This window comes from Martes martes (assembly GCF_963455335.1).
Source record: "Martes martes genome assembly, chromosome: 3".
Taxonomy (NCBI): domain Eukaryota; kingdom Metazoa; phylum Chordata; class Mammalia; order Carnivora; family Mustelidae; genus Martes; species Martes martes.
This window is the reverse complement of record NC_137890.1, coordinates 152,475,864-152,500,376: the sequence shown is the minus strand read 5'-3', so window position 1 is coordinate 152,500,376 and position 24,513 is coordinate 152,475,864. Positions and strand designations below refer to the sequence as shown.

Sequence of the window (24,513 nt, the reverse complement as noted above, 5' to 3'; positions counted from 1 at the left end):
GGCCCCCTTGGGGCAGTGCCACGGGCCGGAGGGCAGGTATACCTACCAGAGGGAGCACTCTTCTTGCAGAGCCGCTGGTGTGTCTCTGATCCTCAGGGTCCCGCTCCGCGCTTGAACGCACTCACTCGCTGCACGGTCTTTGAGCACCAGCTGTTTGCCACACGCTGTGCTAACAGCTGTGGATACCAAGGCAGGACTAGAGTGTTTTGCTTTCAAGGAACGCAGATCAAATTGAGAATTCCCAAAACTTCTCCATTTCCTTTCCGAGATTAAATTTAAGGTCATTTTCTCTATGAAAAATCTGTTATTTTTTAATCTGCGTCCATTCATATTAAATGTGCGATCTGGCTCTTTTGCCAAAATGTGCTGTTTTAGAAGGACCTTGGTTCCAGTACCCAAAACAAGACCTTTAGATTTCAATTTGAAATTTCCCTTCTTACATCTGTCTGTCTGCACCTTCTGTGCAGAAAAACCTGTGCATCTGAAAACCTGTACGTTTCAGTGACTCCAAAAAGGAGAGAAATTGGATCTCACCAGAAATGAGCAAAAAAGTGCTCCTGCACTGAAGTGATTCTAGCAGATTCTAGAACTACTTCAATTCTTAGGACTTTTTCTGAAAGCATTTTGTGCTTCATTCATTCCACCGCCTTCCAAAATTATTTAGCAACTTTCTGATTTTAAAATACAGTTTTTTACCTTAAAGATGGTAATGAATAGTGCCATATTTCTGCATGGGGCACATTTGCCCCCATCGCCATCCTCCCAGAAGGGCTGCCGTTCACTGCTTTACAGACAGGAGCCCGTGGCCAGGGAGGAGCCGGGCATTCCAGCTTGGGCTTGGCCTCAGCCACTGGTGAGCAATAGACCCACCGTGGAGAACGTGAACCTCAGAGGCACGTAACCGGATTCAGGAAGTGCTCATTGCAGACTCTCCCACAGCACTTGACAGTGACCCTGTCATTCTAGCAGCTCTCCTGTTCTCAGTCTAAGTCAGTGTCTGTGCAGCATACTTCCAGATTTTTAGCCTTCTTATTTTAAACTCACAGGCAGCTGTACTTAAGGGCCAGTCCCTGGTGGAATGAATGAGTACACGTGTTAGCAATAGTCCGAAATACGTTCTGGATTTTGCTTTTCTTTTCTGCTTTCATTCTGTTTTCCAGCTAAGTTGAGTGCATCAAAGATTGCACTTTAGAGTTTTCATCTGGCCTTTCTTAATCTTGCTTCCCGTCTCTCCTGCCCTTGGGTGTGATCTTTTGACAGTGTAAAAATGATCTAACATCATTAATCAAACAAGATAGCAGGTGACATTCGCTTGCATGGTCATCGTGAAGTGTGCTGATGTTTTGATAGCAATGGCACGGTGGTGGGTAGCACTCTGACTAATCACAGGTACCCTGGCATCTCTGGCTTCGATAAGGCATTCATTCTTGCATCTGCCTTATACTCTCAGAGATTGCTGATTTGTGACTCTTCTCGGTATTTCGTTCTCTCTGAGAGCAGCACTGCGCAGTGTTACTGTGTGTAAAATTCACCCAGGAAGCTTAGGAAAGCGCACATCCCCCGCCCCAGCTTTAGGTGTTCTGACTGCCCAGGTCAGGGCCACACAAGGCCACCGCGATGTTCGTGGTCTGCACAGTAAGGAGTGTCGAGAAAGCAGTTTCTACAGTGAAGAAGATGGACCCTCCGAGACCTGATGTTGGATAAAGCTAATATGCTGTCTATGGACTTTTTATTCTAATGTGTTAATTTTCAACTCTACTTATCCTGTTATGCTACATAGAAAAATAGCTCCACCCATCCCAACCCAACACATAAAAACTATCCAAGAGGAGAGTGTTGGTGGTGGTCTTCAAGAAGTCGTAGTCCTAGCAGGATGGCAACGAGATCCTATAGGTTTGCGAATTCATGCTAGGAATATATTCCCTATGACAGAATTCCATTACAACAGAAAGCTGGATGTCCGCAGAGACCGTGAAGGGGGAGTTTTTCCTGCATGGCCACCAAAGGGTAGAAGAGAAATGGGACAGATGAGGGGTGCACTTGCTCTTCCATCCTTTGCCATGCTCTGTGCTGTGCCGCAGGCAACATAGGAAGTGAGATGACCGAAAGGAAGACTTTGTCCAGAGCAGCATGTAGTACATATAGCAACAGTGGAAACCAAAGGGTTTATATATGTAATATATTTTACTTCCTCACTAATTAGTAAAGTCAAAGTCATCTCAGATTGATGGATGTTAGCCTTTATTATTATATTAATTTTTTTCCAGGAATGTGTTTCTAAACAGCTACTGAAAAAATAAGACTGTGGTCTGAAATCTACAAGTCCTTGACACACATTTCCATCTCAGATAGTCTTGTCAATTGCGAGAGGAAAGGAAAGTAGATCAAGTAACAGTCCTGCCTATCTCTGAAGGTTTTTTTACTGTCAAATTTATCTCAGAGATGTTTTAACATGACTCATAGAGTTTTCAAATGTAAAATTGAGGGATTAATACATACTCTTCTGTTTCACTTAGAAACTTCAAAATGACTTGTTTTTGAGTTGTAACTAAATATGTAGTTTCATAGTCAAGATTTCATGAATCTGGATCTGTCATCTGTCTGGAAATTCATTTCTTTATTCTTCATGAATGCCGTAGCTGCTACATACACGGTAACCGGTCTCCCATTGTCTAACCCCGTGAACAAGGACATGCTCTGTTCCCCATGGGTGCCAGGGACCTTCCACGTTTGCTCCATCCGCTGTCCTGTCAGCACACAGTTTGGGAGGGCACTGCTCCAGGCCCCTGGGATACTCATTTTGGTCAGATTTAAGCCTCAGCAGCCTTGTCAAGCACGTCTTTCTACACACATTTCCACAGCTGTGGAAGTGGATGGAGGCGCCTGCTGCTGGAGCAAACGTGTTGCATCAGGTCTCATGATGGAGCACTGCTTTGGAATTTGGACTCCCGTCCCTTACCCCCGGCATCTCCTTCCAGTTGTACCAGTTGTGTGGCTTGCTTTCCGTTTTCTCTCTCAAGAGCTGGCTATGTCTCTGACACTCAACAGCTCTTGTCTTCCATCAGCAGAAACATCCTTCTAAATGAATGAGACCCATTCTAGAAAGGCTGGGCTTTGGCTGGGGGCACATGGGTGCAGAGGTAGGAAGAGAAGGGAGTTAGGCACACACTTAATCATTCTCTCTTCTGGAGGACACACAAAGAACTCATGAAATGCATCCTCAGATGTCATTTTGAGAAGATAAAGTAGGAAGACGGGATGAACAAGGAGCTCCCGTAGAGGATACACGCCCCCAATAAACATCTTTTCCATGTTGAACCTTTGCACTGCATTATAGATTGAACAGAAGCTATTTCCGAACCTTCTGGATACAACTTCATAATGGGCCCTAATTTTCAAGGACTTACCTGTCCCCCAAGAACAGAAACCCAATTGACGCAGGCCAGGTCGTGAGCCCCACTTGCCTGGTGCTTGGGCTGCTGCCAAGCTAGGACTTCGTGGCATCGTCTTAAACCTGGGAACAGGAAGACTGCCGACAAAACCAGCTGCACCCGTTCCCATGTGCCGCACCCCGCAGAAGTCCTAGAGTGACCCGTAGTTACAAGTAACACTGGGCTGAGCCCAGCTGTCCAGTTTCTCCCAAGTCGTCTCCCAAGTCGTCGTCGAGCAGATCAGAAGCATGGAGGCATCTAGGAGCGCGCTGAGATTTGTGTCGTCCTGGGCTGGTGGTTCCTCTGCTTCACTAAGAAAGCTCAGTTTACACCCAGCTAATTCTTGCGTGCTGATTTGTGCCTGCGTCTTCATTTGTATACTGACGTCAGTTTCTTCTTTTATTCACTGAAACAGACAAATGGTTATGACGGAGACGTATATGGATCACAGACCCTAAATAGAAGATCTGGCAGGGTTAGTATAGTAAATTTGCATGACACAGAATGCAAACAGGTTGCTGCAAAACTTAAAGAATATATGTTGCTAAATTTAGCTTCTTTGCTTTTTTTTTTTTTTCTGTGCTATAGTGGGTCTCTCCCCCTGCCCCAGCCCCAGCCCATGAAAGAGTGAAAACTGATTTTTTTAACCAGTGAACATTCTTAGAATGTTAGCCTTCTAACATTCTAAGTGTTGCTGTAAGATATTGCTATTAAAAATAATCCCTTAAGTTTAAAAATATGTTGAATTGGATATTCACTCTTTCATTATTTTGTTACCCTACGTGTATGTGCATAACGTCTGTATTAAATATATTCGGCTTTCAAGTATACTTACATTCAGCATTCTCACCCTCTGTGCCCATCCCTCATTTGTCATTTTATTATTTTTTTTAAGGTTTTATTTATTTATTTGACAGAGAACACAGGCAGGAGGGACATCAGGCGGAGAGAGAGGGAGAAGAGACCTGAGCTGAAGGCAGACACTTAACTGACTGAGCCACCCAGGCGCCTCTCATTTGTCATTTTAAAGACGTGTATGAGAGCCCACATGTCCCTTAATACTGGCCATGGGGTGCCCATAGCGCAGGCTCAGGAGACAGAGGAAGAGGAGGGTAGTGCTCTGTGGTGGGAGAAAGGAACCACAGGCAGGGGAGTCGGAGAGAAGTGGGAAGGGCTTCAGATGTAGCAGGGAGGTCACAGGGAACTTCAAGAAGTGAAACTGCAAACATCTAAAATTAAGTTTCATGACTTGCAAATCTGCTATATATGAAATTAACTAAAATCTTCCTATTCCTGTATTTGCTTTTTTCTTATAGTAAATTTTACTACTTGTGTATACAGTATTTTATTTATCTTAATTATATTAAGATATATCATATATACACTCGAATTATATTTCAGGCTTCAGAGAGGCAACACAGTCCCATCTTGGCTTTCTGAAACTGGCTGATGAGGTTTTTAGCCTCTCGTCCTATCACGGGTGGCATACACGTCCATCTCATCTAAACTTTTCTCATTCCAGCCTAAAAAAATCCTCCCGTTTTAAAGGTGGCGTCTTCCTATTTATGTTTTTACACCAACGGTCGTAAGTAATTACAAATAATACTAGAGGGGAAAACTGTGAGAACCCATAAGAGTTAAACCACAGGACATCGCCGACACCCAGACCCTGAAATGTAAACCATAGCCTAGAAACTCTAGTTGGTCCAGCATTTCTGCAGTAGCAGATTGTCTTGGTTCTTACGCTGCACTGGTATTCTAGAGAGCTTATACTGGTATTCCTGGAGAGCTGATACTGGTTTGGTTGTGTTCTTTTGTATTTGCCTTTGGACCGGGGTGCAGGGGGTGCTCTGGGGACAGTCAGGAAGCACTCCCCACTTACCATGTCTTCTTTGGTTCTCAGAATTCCAGCTACAGCGGCGAGGGCAGATTCTCCACTCTGTCTTCCCCCAGAGAGGACACGCTGGTTGGTTCTCATTTAAATCTTCCCCACCCTCTCTTCAGAAACTACAGGTTTTGGAGCATGCCATCCCTGTGTGTGAACTCAGCTCTCTTTTCATTTTTAATGCCTATTTTATGAATTTTCATTTGGACAGATGTTAAAAGTCTTTTGCTGGGCAGTAACTAACATGATACATTTAATTCAGGCTTATCTCCCCCACCCCCCTATCCTGAACTTGACTCACATTTGCATTCAGCTGGACACAAAGAAAGGATTCATGTGGATATTTTGTAGTCAGAAGTAATCCAAAGAGGGAAAAAAATAAGAAAACCTTGACATTCTTTCCTTGAGCGTTCCTGAAAACGGTTACTTTGTAGGGTAGATGCATACTTTGTGGCGGTTTCTCAGGGATGGACTAGGAAAGGAAATCAAGTCCAAATCCGGATGTATACACCACTTCAAGGACACGCATCAATCGGGACAGGCACAAATATTTCTAAATTATTTAAGAGCCCTTTATCATCAGTAAAGCTTGTTTGTTTAGATCAGTTTCCTACTCACTTAGCAAACAAAGGAAACTGGTTCAGGCCGGAAGCTCACAAAGATAAACAGGTGAGACCAGTAGGGACTCTGGAAGCATTTACTTCTCTAATAGACCCACCTGGCAGGTAGACAAGCGCAGCAGTAATAGGGTGATAGGGAGAACAAAGGATGAGAACTGAACCTTGAAGAATACGTAGGAAAAAGATAAATAGAAACTAAGCAGGTAAAGCCAGAGAAGTGTAACTCCTGGGGCTCCCTCCTCTTCTGTCTTCCCCCAGTAGGTGAATTTTGACTGAATACAAGATCAGCTGTCAACACCAACTTGTTGGTGGGTTGCACCATCTTAAATTTGTGTGTGTTGCACATATTTCGGTGGAAGATTTTGCTATTGCAAAGAGTGCTTTGTCGTTCAGGAAACTTTACTTCCTCCTCACTTTCTGAGCTCAGATACTTGCTCTAAAGTGGAAGATGGTGAGAGGTATCTAATATGCAGATAGATGTGAATTACTCACCGAAGTTCAGCATGTTTCCGAGTCACTTAAATTCATTTAAGAGAAAGAACCCACATTCGGAGCATTGAAGTCAAAATTAGAGCGGGTCCATTCCAAACATTAAATACCAGAACTTTCCAGAGGCCCCGTGTCCCCACCCTTGTTCTTCCTGAGGTCTTAATTTACTCACCCACTGGCAGAATCTTCTGGTGATTATCATGCTCTGTAGGTATCCTGTCTGTTCCTGCACAACACATGGGCTGGTATGATTTTATTTAAATATAAAAACAGAAAGGTGTTAGTCGTGTGGAGTACTGAAGAAGCTTCTAAATCTTTCTCCAGTCTTTTTGGATTTGTCAGACCCATACCGTGGTCGTGGCGGCCGCAGCAGTGGCACTTTATTCCCCGCCCGGGTCATGGTGCTTTCCATGCCCCCCAGAGGGGCTGACAAAAGGGCTTCTACACAGAATGTTCTCCCAACCACTGCATCAAGTTTCAGTATTTGTGGGGAACATTAGAAAGTTTCTCCCTGTTCTGCCTTCTACCCCTCAGAGTTCCACCTGCTGGCCCCTCAGGTCACGTGGGTGTAGCTTATGCCGGACAGAGGAATGACAGGCACAAGTTAGGGGCCTTGAAGGGATGGCTGGCTATCTCAGAGGCCATCAGGTTCCTGGAAGGGAACCACTTCATCTTCAAGGACTGTCCCACACTTGTACATGTGGTAGAACGTTGCTGGGCAGTCTGAAGTTGCTGGCTTCCTCTTCGAGGAACCTTTAGTTTGGATAGAGCATTTTATTTGGGGAAACAATGGATACAGTAGTATTCCCCAGAAGTGTTGAGAAACTGTTGGTCTCAGAATTATACCATTGAATCTCTCCCATCCTCTGTGAATCCTGAACACACACACACATTACATCAGTAACTAAGGAACCCACACCAGAGATCATGTCCAGTGAAGTATTTTATTACATAAAGTAAAGGTGGATATCTCTGCCGAGTCCTAATTTTGCATTTTTCTCACAAACTTTAAAACTTAGAGCTCCAGTTACAAAGACCTTTAAAACCCCAATGGTCTCACTATCATTAAAATCAGTGAAATCTAATTTTGCCTATATGTCAACTCAGAACGCCTGATTTGGTCCCACGTCACAGTTTTGTCGATTAACTAGACTATATTACCTTCTGGCCGTCCTGCTTTCTCCCTCCTCCAATGAAGTGCATGCCCTTTGCCGATTTTGTTGTAAAAAAGCGGTTCTGTGTGAATTTATGATACCATTGGACCTTTGCGGTGAAATGAAGCTGTGAGCCCTTCTCCCCCTCCTGCCCATTTTCTCTGATTACAGGGATTCTCCTGCTCCGACCTCGGGCTTCCCAGTGCTGGCCTGGCTCCCAAGCCCCTGGCTACCCAGAGTGGAAACCGGGTCTGTTCTCCTCCTTGTCACCCCCTTCCTCCCTCTTCCCTTCTGCGCAGATCCCTTCACTTTCCCATGATATATACGAGGACACTTCAACCTCTTCTATCTGAAGTCGACACCAGAGTTCAGCAGGCATTTTATTTGGCTAGACAAACTTGCTAAGACCTTTCTCAATGTTTTAAAACACTATCAGAATAATCTAGGACCTTATATAGAAAAAAGGGAATTGAGGAAAAAGGAGGCTCTGTTAAACGTATATTTCCAAAAGTTCAGGTTCAAAGAATTAGTCTCTTGGGTCTCTCCTCCTTTTCCAGCAATTGTTCCCCATTTGGGGTTTCATTTGTTTCTTTAAAAATATTTTTCTCTTGTAAATGTGTCCAGGAAGCAATTTGGAAGCCTTTTGTGCTTAATCTGACTCCCCCATCTTTGAGAAGTGGGAGAACGGTGTAGTTCTTTGGCTCAGTCTCCCCTCCATTTCCTGTTTTTACAAGCCTGGTGTGCTTATAGGAGTCCCGTTTGCGCACAAGGATCTCTGTGTCAGAGTCCGGGACAGATCACATGGTGGAGGTTGAACTGTCATCCCCCTGCGTTGCTGAGTGATTTGCCCCTGGTCATGCATGTTCCCTGACCGGCTTGGGGGCCCCTGGCTGCGGGCTTCCATGCCCTCTGCCTGTAAATGAGTCATGATCCTACTCTGGACCTGGGACCCGGCTGCCCCAGTAGCTGCCCTTCGCTCCAGGTCCTGCCTGCCCAGGCACAATTCCGCCTGGGTGTGGATCCCCTGATCCAGGGAGCTGCCAGCCCTGGCCAGCTGGCACAGTCTGACGGCTCCTTTTGGATCCTCATGACCGTGACTGGGATCATTTGATGGAAATAAAAGCACCATTTCCGCCGCGCTCCTTCTGTGTGGATATTTCCGCATTAACACCCCTGAGTGCATTACTAACCCAGGATTTTGAGTTGTGGGTTTGTTGGCTGCCCGTGGTGTTTGCACCCTGTCACCATTGTCTCACTCCCTGACCCTTTCCTCCAGGAATGCCTGAAAAGAAGTGACTAGAAAGTAGTCCCATTTCAGAGATCCTGGGAACCATGACTGTTTTAAAGTTGGATTTGCATCTGTCGATTTACTGAGAACACAGGCCCTATGTCGACTTCTTTTTCCTTCTAACTGTTGTGTGATAATTTGGCTGTCATGATCACTGAAAGCATCGTGATTTTCTTGTCGCTATTATTCGTCACTGTTTTCTCAAGGCTTTTAAAACCTGCCATTTGCTCTTGTCCTCCAGCCCTCCTATCTGTACAGTGCTGCCCGGCCTGCTGGGAGTTACCGGGTGCGTGTGCTAGCTGCCCCCCTGCCCCCGCCCCTCCCCCACCCCACCCCTGTCTGCTGACATGCCCCCACCCATTCCCCATCCTCCCATCCCCCACCCCATCCCTCCCATCCCCCATTCCCCTTCATACCCCATCCCCCTGTTCCTGTCACCCCCACCATAGCTCCCTGACCTGCTCTGGGCCCGTCCCCCCAGCTCCCATCCCTCTGCCTCTATCCCCATCCCTCCGCCCCCATCCACATCCCCTGACCTGACCTGCCCCATTCCTCCATCTCCCCCCACACCCCCGTCCCCTGACTCGCCACCACCCCCATCCCCCCATTGCTCACCCCCTCCCAACCTCCCCGCCCTCATCCCCCATTCCCCCGCCCTCATCCCCCATCACCCCTGTCACAGTCCCTGACCTGCCCCCCTAATTCCACACTACCCCCCCAACCCCCACCTATGTCCCCTGACCTGCCCCCCCGCCCCCCGCCCCCGGCCCTGCTGCACATGCACACTCTGCTCCATCACACACCTGCTCTGGGAGCATGTATGCATGTGTCCACAGCCCAGCTGCTCGCGAATTACCCCTTTACGTAGCGCTCACACATGCCATGGTATCCATCAGGCCCCTTTGGACAGATCTGGGTTTTCTCTCTCCCTGCAGCTGACAATAGCTGTCATACCACTTCAGGCTCCAAGAAGACATGTGCTCCCATAGGACTGTTAGCTAGGAATGGCGCAGCGACATCTTTTACTTAATCTGCTGGTAGAAAGAAAGATGGCTTTTTATTGCTTTGGTAACTTTAACAGATGTTAATGTAACATGCTGTATCACTTTGGAAATTTCCAGTTTTAAATACAAGGTACTCATGCCTTGCAGGAAACTTACACCAAACAAAGTGGTTATGCTGTATTGCTAAAAAGTTTCTGAATTTTCATCAGATTTCACATGTAAGAAATAGTACGTAACTGGCTGAACAGACCAGCTGTGTTCTAAAGGGGACATAGGAAGAACTGAAGTCCCTTTAAGCTGGGTGAAGTTTGAGATGGCCATTCACAGTATTGTAAACTCCCATTTACCCTCAGGGCTTCGTTATATAGGATTTTCAAGTTAATCAAATATTGTTTTATAATGAGCAATTTTTTAAAAATTGTGAGATATTGGACTATGATGAACATGGTGTTTTGTTCCAGAGTCACTTTTTATTGGTGTCATCTTCTAAATATCAAGTATGAGGATGCCATGACAAAATTCAGGATATTTGAATTAGCTGCTCCCTTTAAGTCTGGCTTACCAAGTTCTCGCTTAGCAAGGGATGATTTTCAGAGTCATACATTTCAAGGACCTGCCGGAGAGCATACTGCACGCCGGTTGACAGAAACCTCGTTTCTCTCTTAGATGTTGCCCTACCCTGTTCTGCTCAGCTCTTTGCCTGTGAAGGTGGTTGAGAGCCTTCCCTGCATGTCTCCCACCATGATTTGTTTGGGACTGTTCTCAAGGATCAGTCTTCCTCCACTTACCTTTTCCTGGGTTGTGGGTCCTGAGGAGGGGAAAGGGCCCCTGACCAGCCCGTCTGTTTTCCGTCACAGGCGTCCGTGTTCGATGAGAGCAGTCTCCTTGGCGGGGCTCGGCGGGGCAGTGCCTGCGGTTCCTATGCTGTAAGGCATTTTCTGTGGTTCCCGAATTTCCTCCCGTGTGCTGCATGGTCCCCAGTGGCTCACTGGACATTGGTCCAGCCACTGGAGAGAACTAATGGGGGCTCTAGGGAGGGAACACTGTCTCATCTAAATTTTCTGTTGTCATAAGGGTCACGGGTCTGTGAATCGTGAAGCCTTTGGCTGGTGGGTTAATGTCCTCACACATCAATTTATCTTGAGTTCAAGGGAGAAGATGAACCTTAATTGAGGTTCCTGGGCTCTTTCCTGCAACATGCTAACAGTACTAACACGGGATGAGGTGCTCTTGAAATAACAACAGGAAGGAGAGGGGAGTACCACAGGCCACAAATTATTGTCACCTCTGGATAATCGAGCAAGAGGAACAAATTTAAAGACTCAGGATCTTACCCGTACATAATTCCCTTTTACTTTGCTGTCTTTCCACCTCCTCCCAGGATTTGAAATGACAAGACTCAGCACTCACAATAAAGGTGTGGTAGTCAGTTGTTCAAGAAATACATGTTGAGTGAAGAAATGAGTGAATGAAAGAGGGAAGCAAAAATAGAAAAATAGAGTCATTCCGTGGAAGGAAGGAGGCTCATTTGGTCCCATCCCGAGGGGCAGGCGAAACTGAACGTCAACCCAGTGTGGATGCTTCTGTGCACAGGGGCTCCTCCTTGGCAGGGGCTGCTCCTCCGCAGGGGCTCCTCCTCAGGGGTTGCTCCTTCTCAGGGTCTGATCCTCCTCAGACCTCAGGGCCTGCTCCTCCTAGGGGTTGCTTCTCCAAAGGGCTCCTCCTCAAGCTGCTCCTCTGCAGGGGCTGCTGCTTCTCAGGGGCTGATCCTCCACAGGGGCTCCTCCTCAGCAGGGTGCTCCTCCTCAGGGGTTGCTCCTCGGCAGGGACTGTTCCTCTGCCAGGGCTGTTCCTCAGCAGGGGCTGCTCCTTCACAGGAGTTACTCCTCAGCAGGGGCTGGTCCTCTGCAGGGGCTGCTGCTTCTCAGGGGCTGATCCTCCACAGGGGCTTCTCCTCAGCAGGGTGCTCCTCCTCAGGGGTTGCTCCTCGGCAGGGACTGTTCCTCTGCCAGGGCTGTTCCTCAGCAGGGGCTGCTCCTTCACAGGAGTTACTCCTCAGCAGGGGCTGGTCTTCTGCAGGGGCTGGTCCTCCACAAGTGTTGCACCTCTGCAGGGGCTGCTACTCAGCAGGGGCTGGTCCTCGGCAGGGCTCCTTGTAGTTCCTATGCAGACACACCCCCGGGTCCCCACAGGAAGCATCACGGTTTACAAAGAACTACTTGAAAGTGCCCTTATAATGTTGCTTTTGATACTAACTGGCTACTTAATTGGTTAAATAATCCAATTTCTGGCTTCTTGTAGTTCATAAATATTCAGGAGTTCTTACAAAGCTGTCACACCTAAAGTTTTCTTTAGAATGTAATCTTTATAAATATTAATGGACGTAGCATTAGTTTCTGTTGACATCTAATTAGACATGTATTAATTTTATATTGCATACCGTTTGAAATGTGCCGGAGCCCACTATAGTAAATCTTTCTCTCAGTTCTTAAACATTTGTGTAGGCCGTTAAGAAGCTCACAAATCATGCCTACTGGAGAAAATGGCTCTGGCCTACACGTGATGGATAAAATGCAGCTAAAGGATTTTCTTTTATCAGAAAAAAAAAAAATCCACATGGTAATTTTTCAAGAGAATGAAACTTTCGCCAAGCACTGGGTACTTTTTCGATGACCAAAGTCGAGTCCCCGAGCAGGTGGGGTGTACGTTCCCCTTCAGTTCCCCTTTGACCCTGCAGGTGGACTTTGAGAGCCCCCAATTCTTATCCAGCATCGCTGAGCATTCTTACTTCTGTGCCTTCTGCCTCTTGTAGGAACCACCTGGGCGTGGTGATGTTCGGGAAGTTAAGGAAGTCAAACGTCTCCTGGTCCCAACAGCACAAATGTCTAAAGTGTGGCCGCATGTCTCTGGCATCAAGCCAGGCAGGAGAAGTCAAAGAGAGTAAAAATACGTTTTTTCTGCACTTAGCACTGCCGTCCCATGCAGAAAGAGCTCAGTATGCATTTGCTGAATTAAATTGGACAAGTAGAACCCGGGCTAAAATCCCTCAGAAGAGACCTTTGGCAGCATATTGGCAGGCTGGTTGGGAGGGGCGTTCGCTGAGCCCCATCCTTGGCATCTCCCCAAGCCCCACATTGCCCTCCCAATGGATGCCAGTTTCCTGCATCTGGGAATGTGGCTGTGGAGAGAGCTTCCTCAGGCTCTGGTCCAGCCTGCGGCTATGACTGCTGGCTGATGGGCATCCCTGTGGTGAGGAGGGTGCAGCGTGGGTGTTCCGTCCTGTCCTTAAGCCCAGGACAGAGCTGGAGAGGAGGACCCTCTGCTTCGACCTGAGTCCAGGCTGACCCCAAGTCTGCATGGGATGGTCCTGATCCCACTCTGGAAGATTCTTCCCCATCTCCAGAGCGTCCAGCTTCTGTTAGCCTCCCCCAGAAGGTAGCCCCAACTAGAGTATGTGATCACAACTAAATGACTTAAGAGATTAGATGACTAGCTTTCTTATAAGTATCACTGTTTTGCTTGGAAACCTTTCTATTTTATATCTTCCTTACCATTATTAAGCTGTGTGTGACACGGCTGGGAGCAGTTGTTAGCACCAGTGCCATCGGGTCCAGGAGTGTGAAAGTTGCTTATGGCAGAGAAGGTAAAACAGGGAAGACCCCCTGCCTTCTCTACATAACCCCCGGCTCCTCTGTGTGGCCAGTGTCCTTACAATTCCATGCCCCAGGTGACAGGCTGAGTAACTTTCCAAGGTCCCATGGCCAGTAAGAGATAGAGCCTGGACAGGATCTTTAGAATTTTTTTTTAAAGATTTTTTTATCTATTTGACAGAGGGAGACAGAGAGAGAGAACACAAGCAGGCGGAATGGGAGAGGGAGAAGTAGGCTCCCCGCTGAGCAGGGAGTCTGATGTGCGACTTGATCCCAGGACGGTGGGATCAGGACCTAAGCTGAAGGTAGATGCTTAACTACTAAACACCCCCAGGCACCACAAGGATCTTTGTAGCTTATGGTAGCCCCATACCAGTCACGCAGGCTCCCAGACACAAGCTGTTCCAAAGGGCGCACGTGGACCAGGGTGATAGAGAACCCAAACTTACTATTGCCTGCATGATCAGGTCAGTTGATCGAGGAGTGGTTTTTGACTGGGGAGTTAGGATCACCTGGGCCAGCGGTCAGCCCTGTTAATGGCAGCCTGTCCCGTTTCTGCATAGTAAGCCGGAACACGAATGACAGAGGACACAGTAAAGTTTTCTGCAGGACAGTTTCCTTGCTCTTGTGTGTGAACCCGAAGGCAAGATTCTGCCTTAAAGTACTGACCTTAGGTATTTCCTTTTATGTTGCATAATAGAGCAAAAGGTGAGAGTAGTCATCCTGGTAAATTTCTTGTGTACGCCAGATGTGGCAATGACCCTCCCGTATGGGGTGTGCACCGCTGTCTTATCTGTGCATGGGAGACAGTGTGTTGCACGTCAGTGTCAATCTTAATTGGATAAAGGAAGGAGAACGATAATGAGTAGGTAGGGTAGGTCTGGCTCTTTACAGTCTGAAGTTGAAATTGTTCACTCGGCAAGTATTTCTCGAGACCACACTGTGTGCCAGGCCTCGTCTGGTCCCTGCGGATTTAGCAGGGGTTAGACACAGACCCTGCCCTCAGGGGATTACGTGCTGGTGGAAAAATGTGCAAACTAAAAGGTGATACTTAAGATGAGAGTCACGAGCTGTAGTTTTGTTCCTCCTGTAATTTGCTGTAGGGAGAATGCCTGATGGGTCCTGGGGTGGGGGGGTGGGCGGAGAACAGTCAGCCCCTGCCGGGCAGGGTGCTGCTGGGAGGCGGCGGGGCTGGATTGGGGGTGCTGCTCTTGGGCCCCGCAGGGCTCTGGAACAGTCCCCCTCAGGCCAAACCACAATCCCCTGGGTGCCTGTGGCCCTCGGTGGGGTTTGAATCCCGCCCCCCCTCCTCGCCCACTTCACTGAAGAGAAAAGGAAGATTAAAACAAAAGCACAGGAAAATCTATCTCGGACCAGAAAGAGGGTAGGTGCGAATCAAAGTCAAGAGGGCGTCACTTCCAGATCCGTGAGTTGAGGTGTTTTCTTTTGCTGGAAGAGAGCACGTTCAAGCAGGTGGAGAGACAGATAAAACCTTCATTCAGGCACCCCAGCCAGGTCACCTGGCGCTTTGAACAAGCTGTGCCTGATGTTGGAGGAACCCTAAATCTTAACTTTGTTTTCCCTTGGAAAGGGAGATGAAGCAAACTTCCCCACCGCTGGAAAGCCATGCACCCTGACTGTCATTTCCACATGGCCCCGGGGCTGTCTGTACCTGTACCAGGCATCACTTCCCTCCCAGGCTGAACAGATGCTTTGCGTGGCTTTCTTCTCACTAACCAAGAATCCTGTGTTCTTTTGATATTATGACTAATTTTTTTCTGTTCTTAGCGGGCATGTATTTGCAGCTGTGAGTGACACAGTCTTCCTTTGCGAGGGGAGCCTGCTCTGCGCACTCGCCCCTGTCCTTTCTGCCTGGCGCGCGGCTGACCTCCTTGCTCACACTCCAGTAGCTCTGCTGACCCTGTTCCTTTGTTTCTGTCTGCATTCGGGCTGTGGCTGTGTGGGCAGCCCTCGGAGCACGGCGGCCACCTCAACTCCAGTTCCCGAGCCTCGTCCAGAGCCAGCTCGGCACGGGCCAGCCCAGTGGTGAGTGTGCCTCTTGCTCCGCACCCTCTCTCCTTCTTCCTCCCCCTGCCCTTCTGCTCTTCACTCCGCTGCCCTACAGAAGGAACCCTCTGCCTCCAAAGGGCCCTAGCGCAGCCTAAAGTAGGAGGGCTTTTCTGGGATTTACTCCAGGTCTGAGCAGAAACGCAACTGGGGAAAATGCTTCCAAATTTCTAATACTACTATTCCATGATAGCAGAATTGCGTTGCTAAATTTCTAAAGGATCACGTAAGAGGTTAACAGGGCTTGGAGCTGCCTGGGAGGAGGGATACTTGGTACATTGCGGGGAGATGTAGCCAGGTGCGTGGATGTGTGGGTTTATTTATTTATTTATTTATTTTAACGACTTAAAAGTAAGAAGGATAAGCCTATAACTTTGTTTGTAATGTCATCTGTTACTGGACCCAGGTAGTTTTTTAAAATCAAGTATCACCTGGAAAGGCCACTGCTCCCACTGTCCCATGAGCTCTCCCACTGTTCAGGATCAGGGAGACTACACAGCTGCCCTCCCGTTTCTCCCCCCTAGTCCCCAGCCTTTCCATGTCCTTGTTGTGCATTTGTCCCAGGGTCTTTGCAATCTCAGATGGTTTCTCTTCATCTGATGCTTTGTACGAGGCTACCATACCTTCTTTTAATGATAAGGGCGTGCAGGCCAGTTGTCCAGGGGACACCTGGGAGTGGGTGGGCTGGCACAGCATCTGGGGGCAGGATCTGGGGCCGTGTGGTGTGCGAGCCCGCCCCACGCAGCTAAGGATTGCCACGCCAAAGGCCAGGGCGCCCTCCTTGATAAACCCCAACTACAGGAAAGCCAGGCAGGCAGAGCAGGCCTCTTACTCGACTCCCCAGTGACAGAGAAGCTCGTGTTCTGCGGCCCTCAGCTTGGTGGTACGGCACCGTGGTTAGATGTGGGGAGGTCTGGATTCAGGGAGTGATCCTTGTCGTGAGAGAAGAGGCCACCAAGCTGTGGTCTCCTGTGGGCACAGATGCACCTGTTGGCTGCTGGTGATCTACTCGTTTTTGAAATCAGATAGTCTTTTCGAGCCTTGGTGTTTCATGCAAATGCAGATACCGGCTGCTTCTGGGCAAGTATAAAGGGATCACTGGCAGCCGAGCCCAAATCCCCGAGTGGGGCAGCCACACCGCCCCGTGCTCTGTGGTTCCTGACTCCAAGGCCAAGGCCAGCACCATTCATCCCTGGGCCTGTGCTGGCCTTATCCAATGAGGGGGAGTGATCCTCGCCACCATGTACACATGGAGGGTGAGGAAACAGAACGCAGACCCGGGACCCTGTCGTACAACAGGACAGCCTAGTGCTTTGTGGAAACGCAGACACCCCACTCTGTCAACACGAGCACCTGTCCCTGCGTCTTACCCATTTCACGCACCCGGCTACCCACCCTCACGGCCAGGGGAGCCCCTGGAGCCTGGTCCCGAGGAGACCAGGGCAGCCATGGCCAGAAAGCTCGGGAGCGTGAAGGAAGGTGTGGTGGCAGATGCCGCGTGCGGCCCGGGGGCTCATGGCTCCACTGACAACCCATCCAGCAGGAATAGGAAGGTCCTCCTTATTCAATAGTATATAATGTCCATTTTTAAATCGGGCAAGTTGCTTTTTGGGGTGCCCTCCATACCCTCGGGTAGCACAGGACTCTTACGCAGATCCACGGGGAGCCTTGTAGTGACTGGGGAGAAACATTTCCCGTGGGGAATTGAACAGAGCCTCAGTCTTCTTAGGCGTGATGCTCTCTCACACTCACTCACGTTTGGGGAAGTAATAGAAGTATTTGCACTTGACAGAAGGCGGCTGTGGCCCTCCCTGCGAAGGATCACGAGCCCCCTGGGGCCGGGTCCCCGGAAGCACGGAGTCATGAAGGCCATGATGATTTGACTGCTCTGGGTCTCTCTTCAGGCCTCAGGACAAAGTCACAGAACAAGACGACTTCGTCTAGTCGTGTAGACCGAAGCGGTCGAGATCAGACACAAAGTTCGGTGTCTTATGCTTTGTATCTTTGTGAAAAATGTACCCACATAAAGCAGGTTCGGTGGGTGACAGTAACCAGAGAGGCGGCGTTAAACACGCTCAGGCCCCTGGGACCCGGGGATCATCGCCGGCCGGCGGGGGGAGGCCCAGCCCCAGCTACGCCCAGACTCCAAGCCCCAGACTCGGTGCGTCTCCAGGCACCGTCCAGGGGGAAAAGCAAGGGGTTCCAGGGCTGTCGGGCCCTGCTGACCCTCAGGCTCTTTCTCATTTAATTCTCGGTGTTTACAGCCTGGGAAATGTAACTGTGCTTCCGTAAGCTATCTTTTCTCTTCCCCAAGACAACTGCTCATTTACAAAGGCCAGCCGGCTGCCCCGTCTGCACATTTCACGAGCGAAGGTCAGCATCTTGCAGTCTGTGTGGGATGGGCCATCCTCCTGCCCCATCTGTGCCTCGACGGCTCCTGCCGGTGCTCCTGTGGCTCCCGGGGAGTGGTCCGTGGCCCGGTGATTCATCAGGAATGTGGATCCAGGGGAGTGTGAGGGCAGGCAGGGGACAGGAGCCTCCCTGGGAAGGGAGTAGAACTGGGGCAAGGGACAGCTGGGTGTGGAGGAAAGGCAGGTGCCCCGGGCGTGGGGGCGGAGCACTCTTAAAGAGCAAAAGTAACCAGAATGGAGGAAGGGGTAGCTCGGCCCACTTGAAGAAAAGAAAGGTGCCTTGACATCCAGAGACCTCCCCCGGCCCTTGGCCCTCTCAGCAGATGCCTGGCCCCCCTCAGAACCTCAGTCATGTCGTTCCCATTCTGTAGATAACCCATAAGTTCTTCTCCAACAAGTCTGGGGCCTTCCCCTCAAGGAATCTGCGGTTCTGTCAGCCAGTGTTTACTGAGCACCTAGAATGTTCTAGGCATGGCATTGCGAGGGTGAGCAGGCAGACCTGTTCCAGCCCTCGGGGATGCATAGAGCAGAGGCGACAGGCAGGCAGCACACGGGCACACGTATGATATGAACGCCCGGGAAGAGATGCAGGAAGCTCTGAGAGCTGGGATCAGGAGATTTGCTGGTCCTGGCCCGAGCACACCCACACAGAAGGCCTCGCCTGGGAACGCCTACACACCCATGTGGTCCGGGCCCCAGAATCCTGCCAGGCATCCATGAAAGCACCCATGTTTCTGACACATCCATCAGAGATGTCCCGAGCCAAGCCCGGATCTGTGTTCCGTGTGTGTTTAGAGCAAATATGAGTGACAACTGGAAGATCCAGCCGGTTTAGCCAGAAATACAAGAGACTGGAGTGACCCGTGTTTAATGTTGTATGGAGAGGCAGGGGCAGCAGGTGGAAGCACAGGTCATGTGTTATGAATCCAGGTGTCCAAGGATAAGTCATTCAGGAGAACGTCAGTGTTATTGGACGAAAAAACAAAATTTCCACACCAGTGGAAGACTTGACTACTTGAAGTAAAATTGCCCTTAAAATGTTTTCTGTTTTCTTTCTTTTTTTTTTTTTAAAAGATTTTACTTATTTATTTGACACACAGAGAGAGATCACAAGCAGGCAGAGAGGCAGGCAGAGAGAGGGAGGGAAACAGGCTCCCCGCTGAGCAGAGAGCCCGATTCAGGAGTTGATCCCAGGACCCTGAGATCATGACCTGAGTTGAAGGCAGAGGCTTAACCCACTGAGCCACCCAGGTGCCCTGTTTTCTGTTTTCTGAGGAGTGGTCACTATGGTCAGTTTGTTGTTGAGAGGGACTGTGTGTGGACACAGCTTCTCTGGTCCCATCTTGCATCTGGGTTCTGAGGTTGTGCGGTGGGAGCTGAGGACACTGTGAGGAGGAGTTCCTCTGCCAGAGTCCGGCCATGCTCACATGTTGTGTCGTGTCTCTAGGCAGGTGGGCAGGCCGGGAACTGTGGGCCTCAGCAGACGTGGTGTTGAAGGGAGCCTGGGCAGTGTGCCTGTGTAGACACAACGTCGAAAGGCTGGGATTCATGAAGTACTTAATGTGCTACTTGGATCACCTGTTTTTGAGAGGAAGAGTGGCCATAATTTAAAATTCAACAGAAATGTTTTTAAAGTGACTTACTAGTTGATTTAAAAACCTGTCTTTGTGTACATTCAGTTGTGATTGTAAAACACCTGGACACACTTGTTTTCATGTCCACCCAGAAGGTTTAGAATTGCTGGTTCAGGGAAATGACAAAGTGAAGGCCTGCAGGGTGTGGGCGCTAGACCCGGACACCGGTGTTCACGGAGGCCCTGTGGCTCGGCCCTGGCCCCGAGCTGGAATGGGCCTCAGTGGCTTGCAGCAAGTGCCCCTGACAGCTTCCCCCAGGTCCCGCTCTGCCCTGTGTCTGCCCCATGGTGCCCCCCACACTGTGTCATGCTGCGACTAGGACAGGATTCAGAATGTTTTTCAATTCTGTGTCTTTCTATATTATTTTCAGAGATTAAAGTGCCCTGCTTTATGTCAAAATTAAACACACCCCCTGGGTTCCTTATCTGTCCTTTTGCTTAGGGGAAGGTGAGGCAGGCTTGATGAAGTGGGGACAGCTCCCTGCTGGCCTGCTTCGTGCCATACAGGCTGCCATCTAGTGGCAGCTCTGGGGACTGCAACAGCTCCTTGCTGCAGGGGCGCCTTCATGGAGTCCTTCATCCTGTCCTTCTGACTTCAGAAACGAGCACACGTATCCTCTGTCATTCAGAAACGGACTAAAGGCACTTACCCTAATGTGTGCACAAGAGATTGGAAACAACGGTTAGGCAGAGAGTGGCTGTAACACTCATTGAGAGTTTCATCCCCTCCCCCCACGAGGTCTCTACTTAAAAACACATTTGAGAAGGGGCGCATGGGTGGCTCAGTGGGTTAAGGCCTCTGCCTTCGGCTCGGGTCATGATCCCGGGGTCCTGGGATCGGGCCCCGCATCGGGCTCTCTGCTCAGCGGGGAGCCTGCTTCCTCCTCTCTCTGTCTGCTTCTCTGTGATCTCCGTCTGTCAAGTAAACTAATAAAATCTTTAAAACACACACACAGACACACACACACATTTGAGACGTTCCCAACCTGAGTTCATTATGTATTTCTGAGCAAAGGCCTTTTTTAAAACTATTTTTAAACTTTTTTTGAAAACTAAAGAGCTAGCTATGGTTTGAGGGGGTTTTTTCTTCCTTATTTGATGTTTTGCAAATTATAAAAGTAATATTTATGTTGATGGTATCGAGGGAAACAGTGCAGAGCACAGCAGGTGTTAAGGGACCCCCCCAGAACCAGTGTTTTTTGGTCTGATCTGTATTCTTTCTCATCTTTATCTCAAGAAAAACAAAAAAACATGGAGTCCTTCTTGTACGGGTACAGCTATCTCCATGGGTGGATCTCTGGACCTTCATTTATATACAGAATATTTATCTGCTGCTGACAAGCATTTGGAAAAGATTCTATGTAGCCTGTAGAGGCAACAAGCAGCCAGCTTTTCAGCGGTGACTTGAGAGTCTGACGCTGGCTCTTTATGCTCGACCAGTAGTTAAATAACCTTCCTTCCTTCCATCTCATGAATACGTATTCCGCAGATGTACTGATTCTAGGGAGTGAAGGACTCGGGCCCTGGAGACTTAATACACTGATTCTCCTGCAGACCAGTTGCTATCTAGTCAGCTTTTCCTCAGTGATTTGAAGTTTTCAGGAATATTTTTCTTCCCGAGTGGAGAGAAGAACCACACTTGAAATGCTGACAGCACCACAATGAGAACACTGGCCCAGGGCTCTTTGGGGGTCTGCAGGGACAGGGAGCTAGAACCTTCTTGGCCAAAGGCCACCTCAGCCCCCACAGAGCGTCTGCTCAGGCTGATGTGGCACGCACATCTGGAAAGAAGGATAATTTGGTGGGTGTGGTTTTCACACCCACCAAACACATATGCCAACAAATGGCAGGAGGCATGGCACACAGTTGGAGAGCCAGCTGTCTTTAATGGGCTTCCACCAGCCCACATCAAGGAGTGGAGAAGGACACATGGGCTGACATTGCCTGGGAAGCTCCTGTGAGACACACAGGCTGGCACGGGCTCTCTGAGGACAACCAGCGTGGCCGAGTGGCAAGGAGAGTCCTCTGGGCGGGGCAGGACTAGCGTCCGAAGCCCCCCCCATGAAGGGCTTATTTAATAGACAGGGAAGGAGACCAGTCTGCTCTTGGATCCATCCCACCAGCCTGATCCATCCCACTTCGCTCTCATTTCCTCTCCTACTCGTAGGACAGTAGAAAGACCAGTAAGATGAAAACAGGGAGTTCTTGCTGAAGACCCAAGTCAGGGAGACCACATGGGGTGGCTTTGGGAATGAGACCCCAGGGCTGAACTTGGATCTTATGAGCAGGAGACACTTGAGCTTGGCTAAGCTCGGAGCTGGTTTTGGAAATTACCTTCTTTTGGATTAATCGAGTATTCTTTGGGATTCCACTTGAGCCTCCTGGTGGGCTGACTCGGTCTTACACTTTGCCGTCTTATTTTCCTATTTGCTTCAGATGTCCTGCCCTGGAAGAGAAAGGTGAAGGTGTGATGGGTTTGGAGGGGAGAAGGTAGCTGTTGGGGAGCCTTGTGGAGGATGTGGTGGGCCTTGAGCGTCCAGCCCATGTGGGCCCAGGGTGGGCACCAGACAGGGAGTGTCGGTCTTCACAGAAGATCACTGCCTGTCCGGTGTCCCGACCAGCGCTTTGTCCCTGCACCCTCATGCTCTCCCGAGCCCAACTTCTTTGTGGGCTCTTTTTGTGCCTGTGAGCCTCTGACCCAGCTCCATCGGGGTTCCTCGACCTGAGTCTGGAATGTCTGTGGCTGAATGTGCGAGGGCAACAGCAGAGCCCGTGGCTGCCCACTGGGTCTACTGAGGCAGAGCTGTGGTCTGTATTCGGCTCCCTGGAGGTCAGAGTTAAGAACATCTGAGCTACAGGAAGGGCAATCAGAGACACGCTAGGAAAGGCCTGAGTAGCGGTCAGCTTCCCCCAGAGGTTTGGAGACAGTAGGCATAGGTTTCCTCACCCTCTGTGACCTTCCCAATGGGCTTATGGAAAGGAGCCCTCAATGTGCAGAAAAAGAAGAAGTTGGCCTTTGTAGGATGCTCAGCAAAGAAAGATGAAGCCCCGGTGCCAGCCACAGCCCGTTGACCCCCAGGCCCCTACAAGATGCACGGCCTCCTTTGGGGGCGATGCCAGGGCTCCGTGGGCTTCCCTGGGTCCTCCTGAGAGTCCTGCCCGAAGAAGGGACAGGCAGCCTCTTGGAAAGCCAGATTCTGGGATCTCCCTTTTCATCTGGCAGGTTTTCCTGTGCCGCCACCCCCCTGGCCCTGCCACCAGCTCCCTGCATCTGGGCATCAGTCCCAAGGTTGTTCAACCAGAATCTTCACTTTGGCTCCGTTATTCATGAGAAGGAGGAAGAATTGTAATGGCTCCACTGCTTCCTCCTGCTTTGCAGACCTGGGCAGCGAAAGGCCTGGTCCCGCTCTCTGCTGTGACCATAGCGACAGGGAGGGGGGTGGCGGGAAGCAGGCTGGAAGCTTGTCCTCGTCCCCTGCATGGGCACCAACACGAAGCGCTGTGGGAAGCTCTGCAGGAGCCCTGTGCCAATGGGGTTCATACACAAATCCCTCATGGGGAGCTTCCTGTGGTCAGTGTGTGCGTGCCGTTCAGACGTCGACTTCCTGTGGAAGTTACGACATGGAAAAACCACGCTGGGAAAAGTTCACGCTGGACCCCGTGAGCTGCCTATGAGCCCCCGCCGTGCCCAGCAAGGCCTGGCAGGAGTAGATCTGCAGGTCTCATTGGCAAAGCAGTTTTTAAATCACAAAGGAAGCTAATGTCCTGTGACCGTCTCACCCTCTTAACCCATATTATCCATTTAATGAGCTTAAGTATTTTGTATTTGTTCATTTTCCTCCACAGGTTGAAGAAAGACCAGAAAAAGAGTTCACCGAGAAGGTAAGGAATTTCTGGAAGCCTTGACATTGTGCTGTTGATAAACCATGAGGGGCCCCACGTGCATGGATGAAACTGACAAGAGAATGTGTTGGTTAATCTTGAATGAAGACTGGCCCGTGAGGGAACAGGGCATGCGTACCGCACCACGTCCTTCAGGAGGTCACCCCAGGGTCCCTTCCAGCATGGGTGTCACACCCTGCAAAAAGCAGAGGTTCCCCGTGGGCCCAGGCATGGGCGTCAGGTGGACCCCGACTGATTCTCAGGCATCCATGAGGCCCCTCAAAGGGACCCTCTCTTGATTGCTTTCCATAAGCCCCTGGGGATCTGACAACATCGCAGTACACTTGCGGGGAACTCTGGTTTTGTCTGAAATCACATTTGGTCCTTGTGGCATCCCAGGGCTCACGTGGCCTGCCCGGCCTGTCTGCAGCCACCCTGGCCTCCCTCGGCGGGACCTCCTCTCGGAGGGGAAGCGGGGACACCTCCATCTCTGTGGACACCGAGGCCTCCATTAGGGAAATCAAGGTAAGGCTGCCGACCTGCCTGTGACCTAGAGGAGCCTCTTAGGAAAATCAGTCTTTGAGCACAAATCTGTAAGGTTCTGGATCTTTCTTCTGGGTCCAGTCTCCCTTACGTCCCATAAACACTTGTTCTAGTCCGATGAACACCAGCTCAGATGGCATCTCCCATGGGAAGCCGCCCCACCCCCGCCCCACACTCCCCCCATCCCAGCTGGGCAGACCCGTGCCCTCTGCGCTCCCCAGGCTCTCTAGCACACCTTGCTGAGGCCCTCGCCCCGCTGCCCTGTGGTGCTCAGCCAACTTCTGTACACCAGGCATGCACAGACAGGTGGTCTCCATTTTTTTTGGATGCCAGATTACTCACTGCTCCCGAAAACACCACCTTGCCCTTTGAGTGTCCCCCTCCCCCGCCTAGAATATGCGCTTCCTTTCCATCTGTGGTATGCATAGTCTGCCTTGAATAGATTGTCTTCTGTTC

At 49.8% G+C, this 24,513-nt stretch overlaps 1 protein-coding gene across 17 annotated transcripts in view; it reads left to right on the top strand.

The window, feature by feature from the left end:
- LRRFIP1 (LRR binding FLII interacting protein 1) overlaps window positions 1-24,513 on the top strand; it is a 140,950-nt gene that overhangs the window by 91,161 nt on the left and 25,276 nt on the right. For 6 of the 17 annotated variants that reach the window (XM_080799077.1, XM_080799067.1, XM_080799066.1 and 3 more), the window contains 7 exons: window positions 3,847-3,906; window positions 5,335-5,397; window positions 7,751-7,828; window positions 10,729-10,797; window positions 15,490-15,567; window positions 23,479-23,514; window positions 23,914-24,039. In XM_080799077.1, the coding sequence (XP_080655203.1) occupies window positions 3,847-3,906; window positions 5,335-5,397; window positions 7,751-7,828; window positions 10,729-10,797; window positions 15,490-15,567; window positions 23,479-23,514; window positions 23,914-24,039 (510 nt within the window). Of the gene's footprint in view, window positions 1-3,846; window positions 3,907-5,334; window positions 5,398-7,750; window positions 7,829-9,108; window positions 9,154-10,728; window positions 10,798-15,489; window positions 15,568-23,478; window positions 23,515-23,913; window positions 24,040-24,513 lie in introns of all 17 variants that reach the window. The other 11 variants (XM_080799068.1, XM_080799069.1, XM_080799073.1 and 8 more) reach the window with 4 other exon arrangements.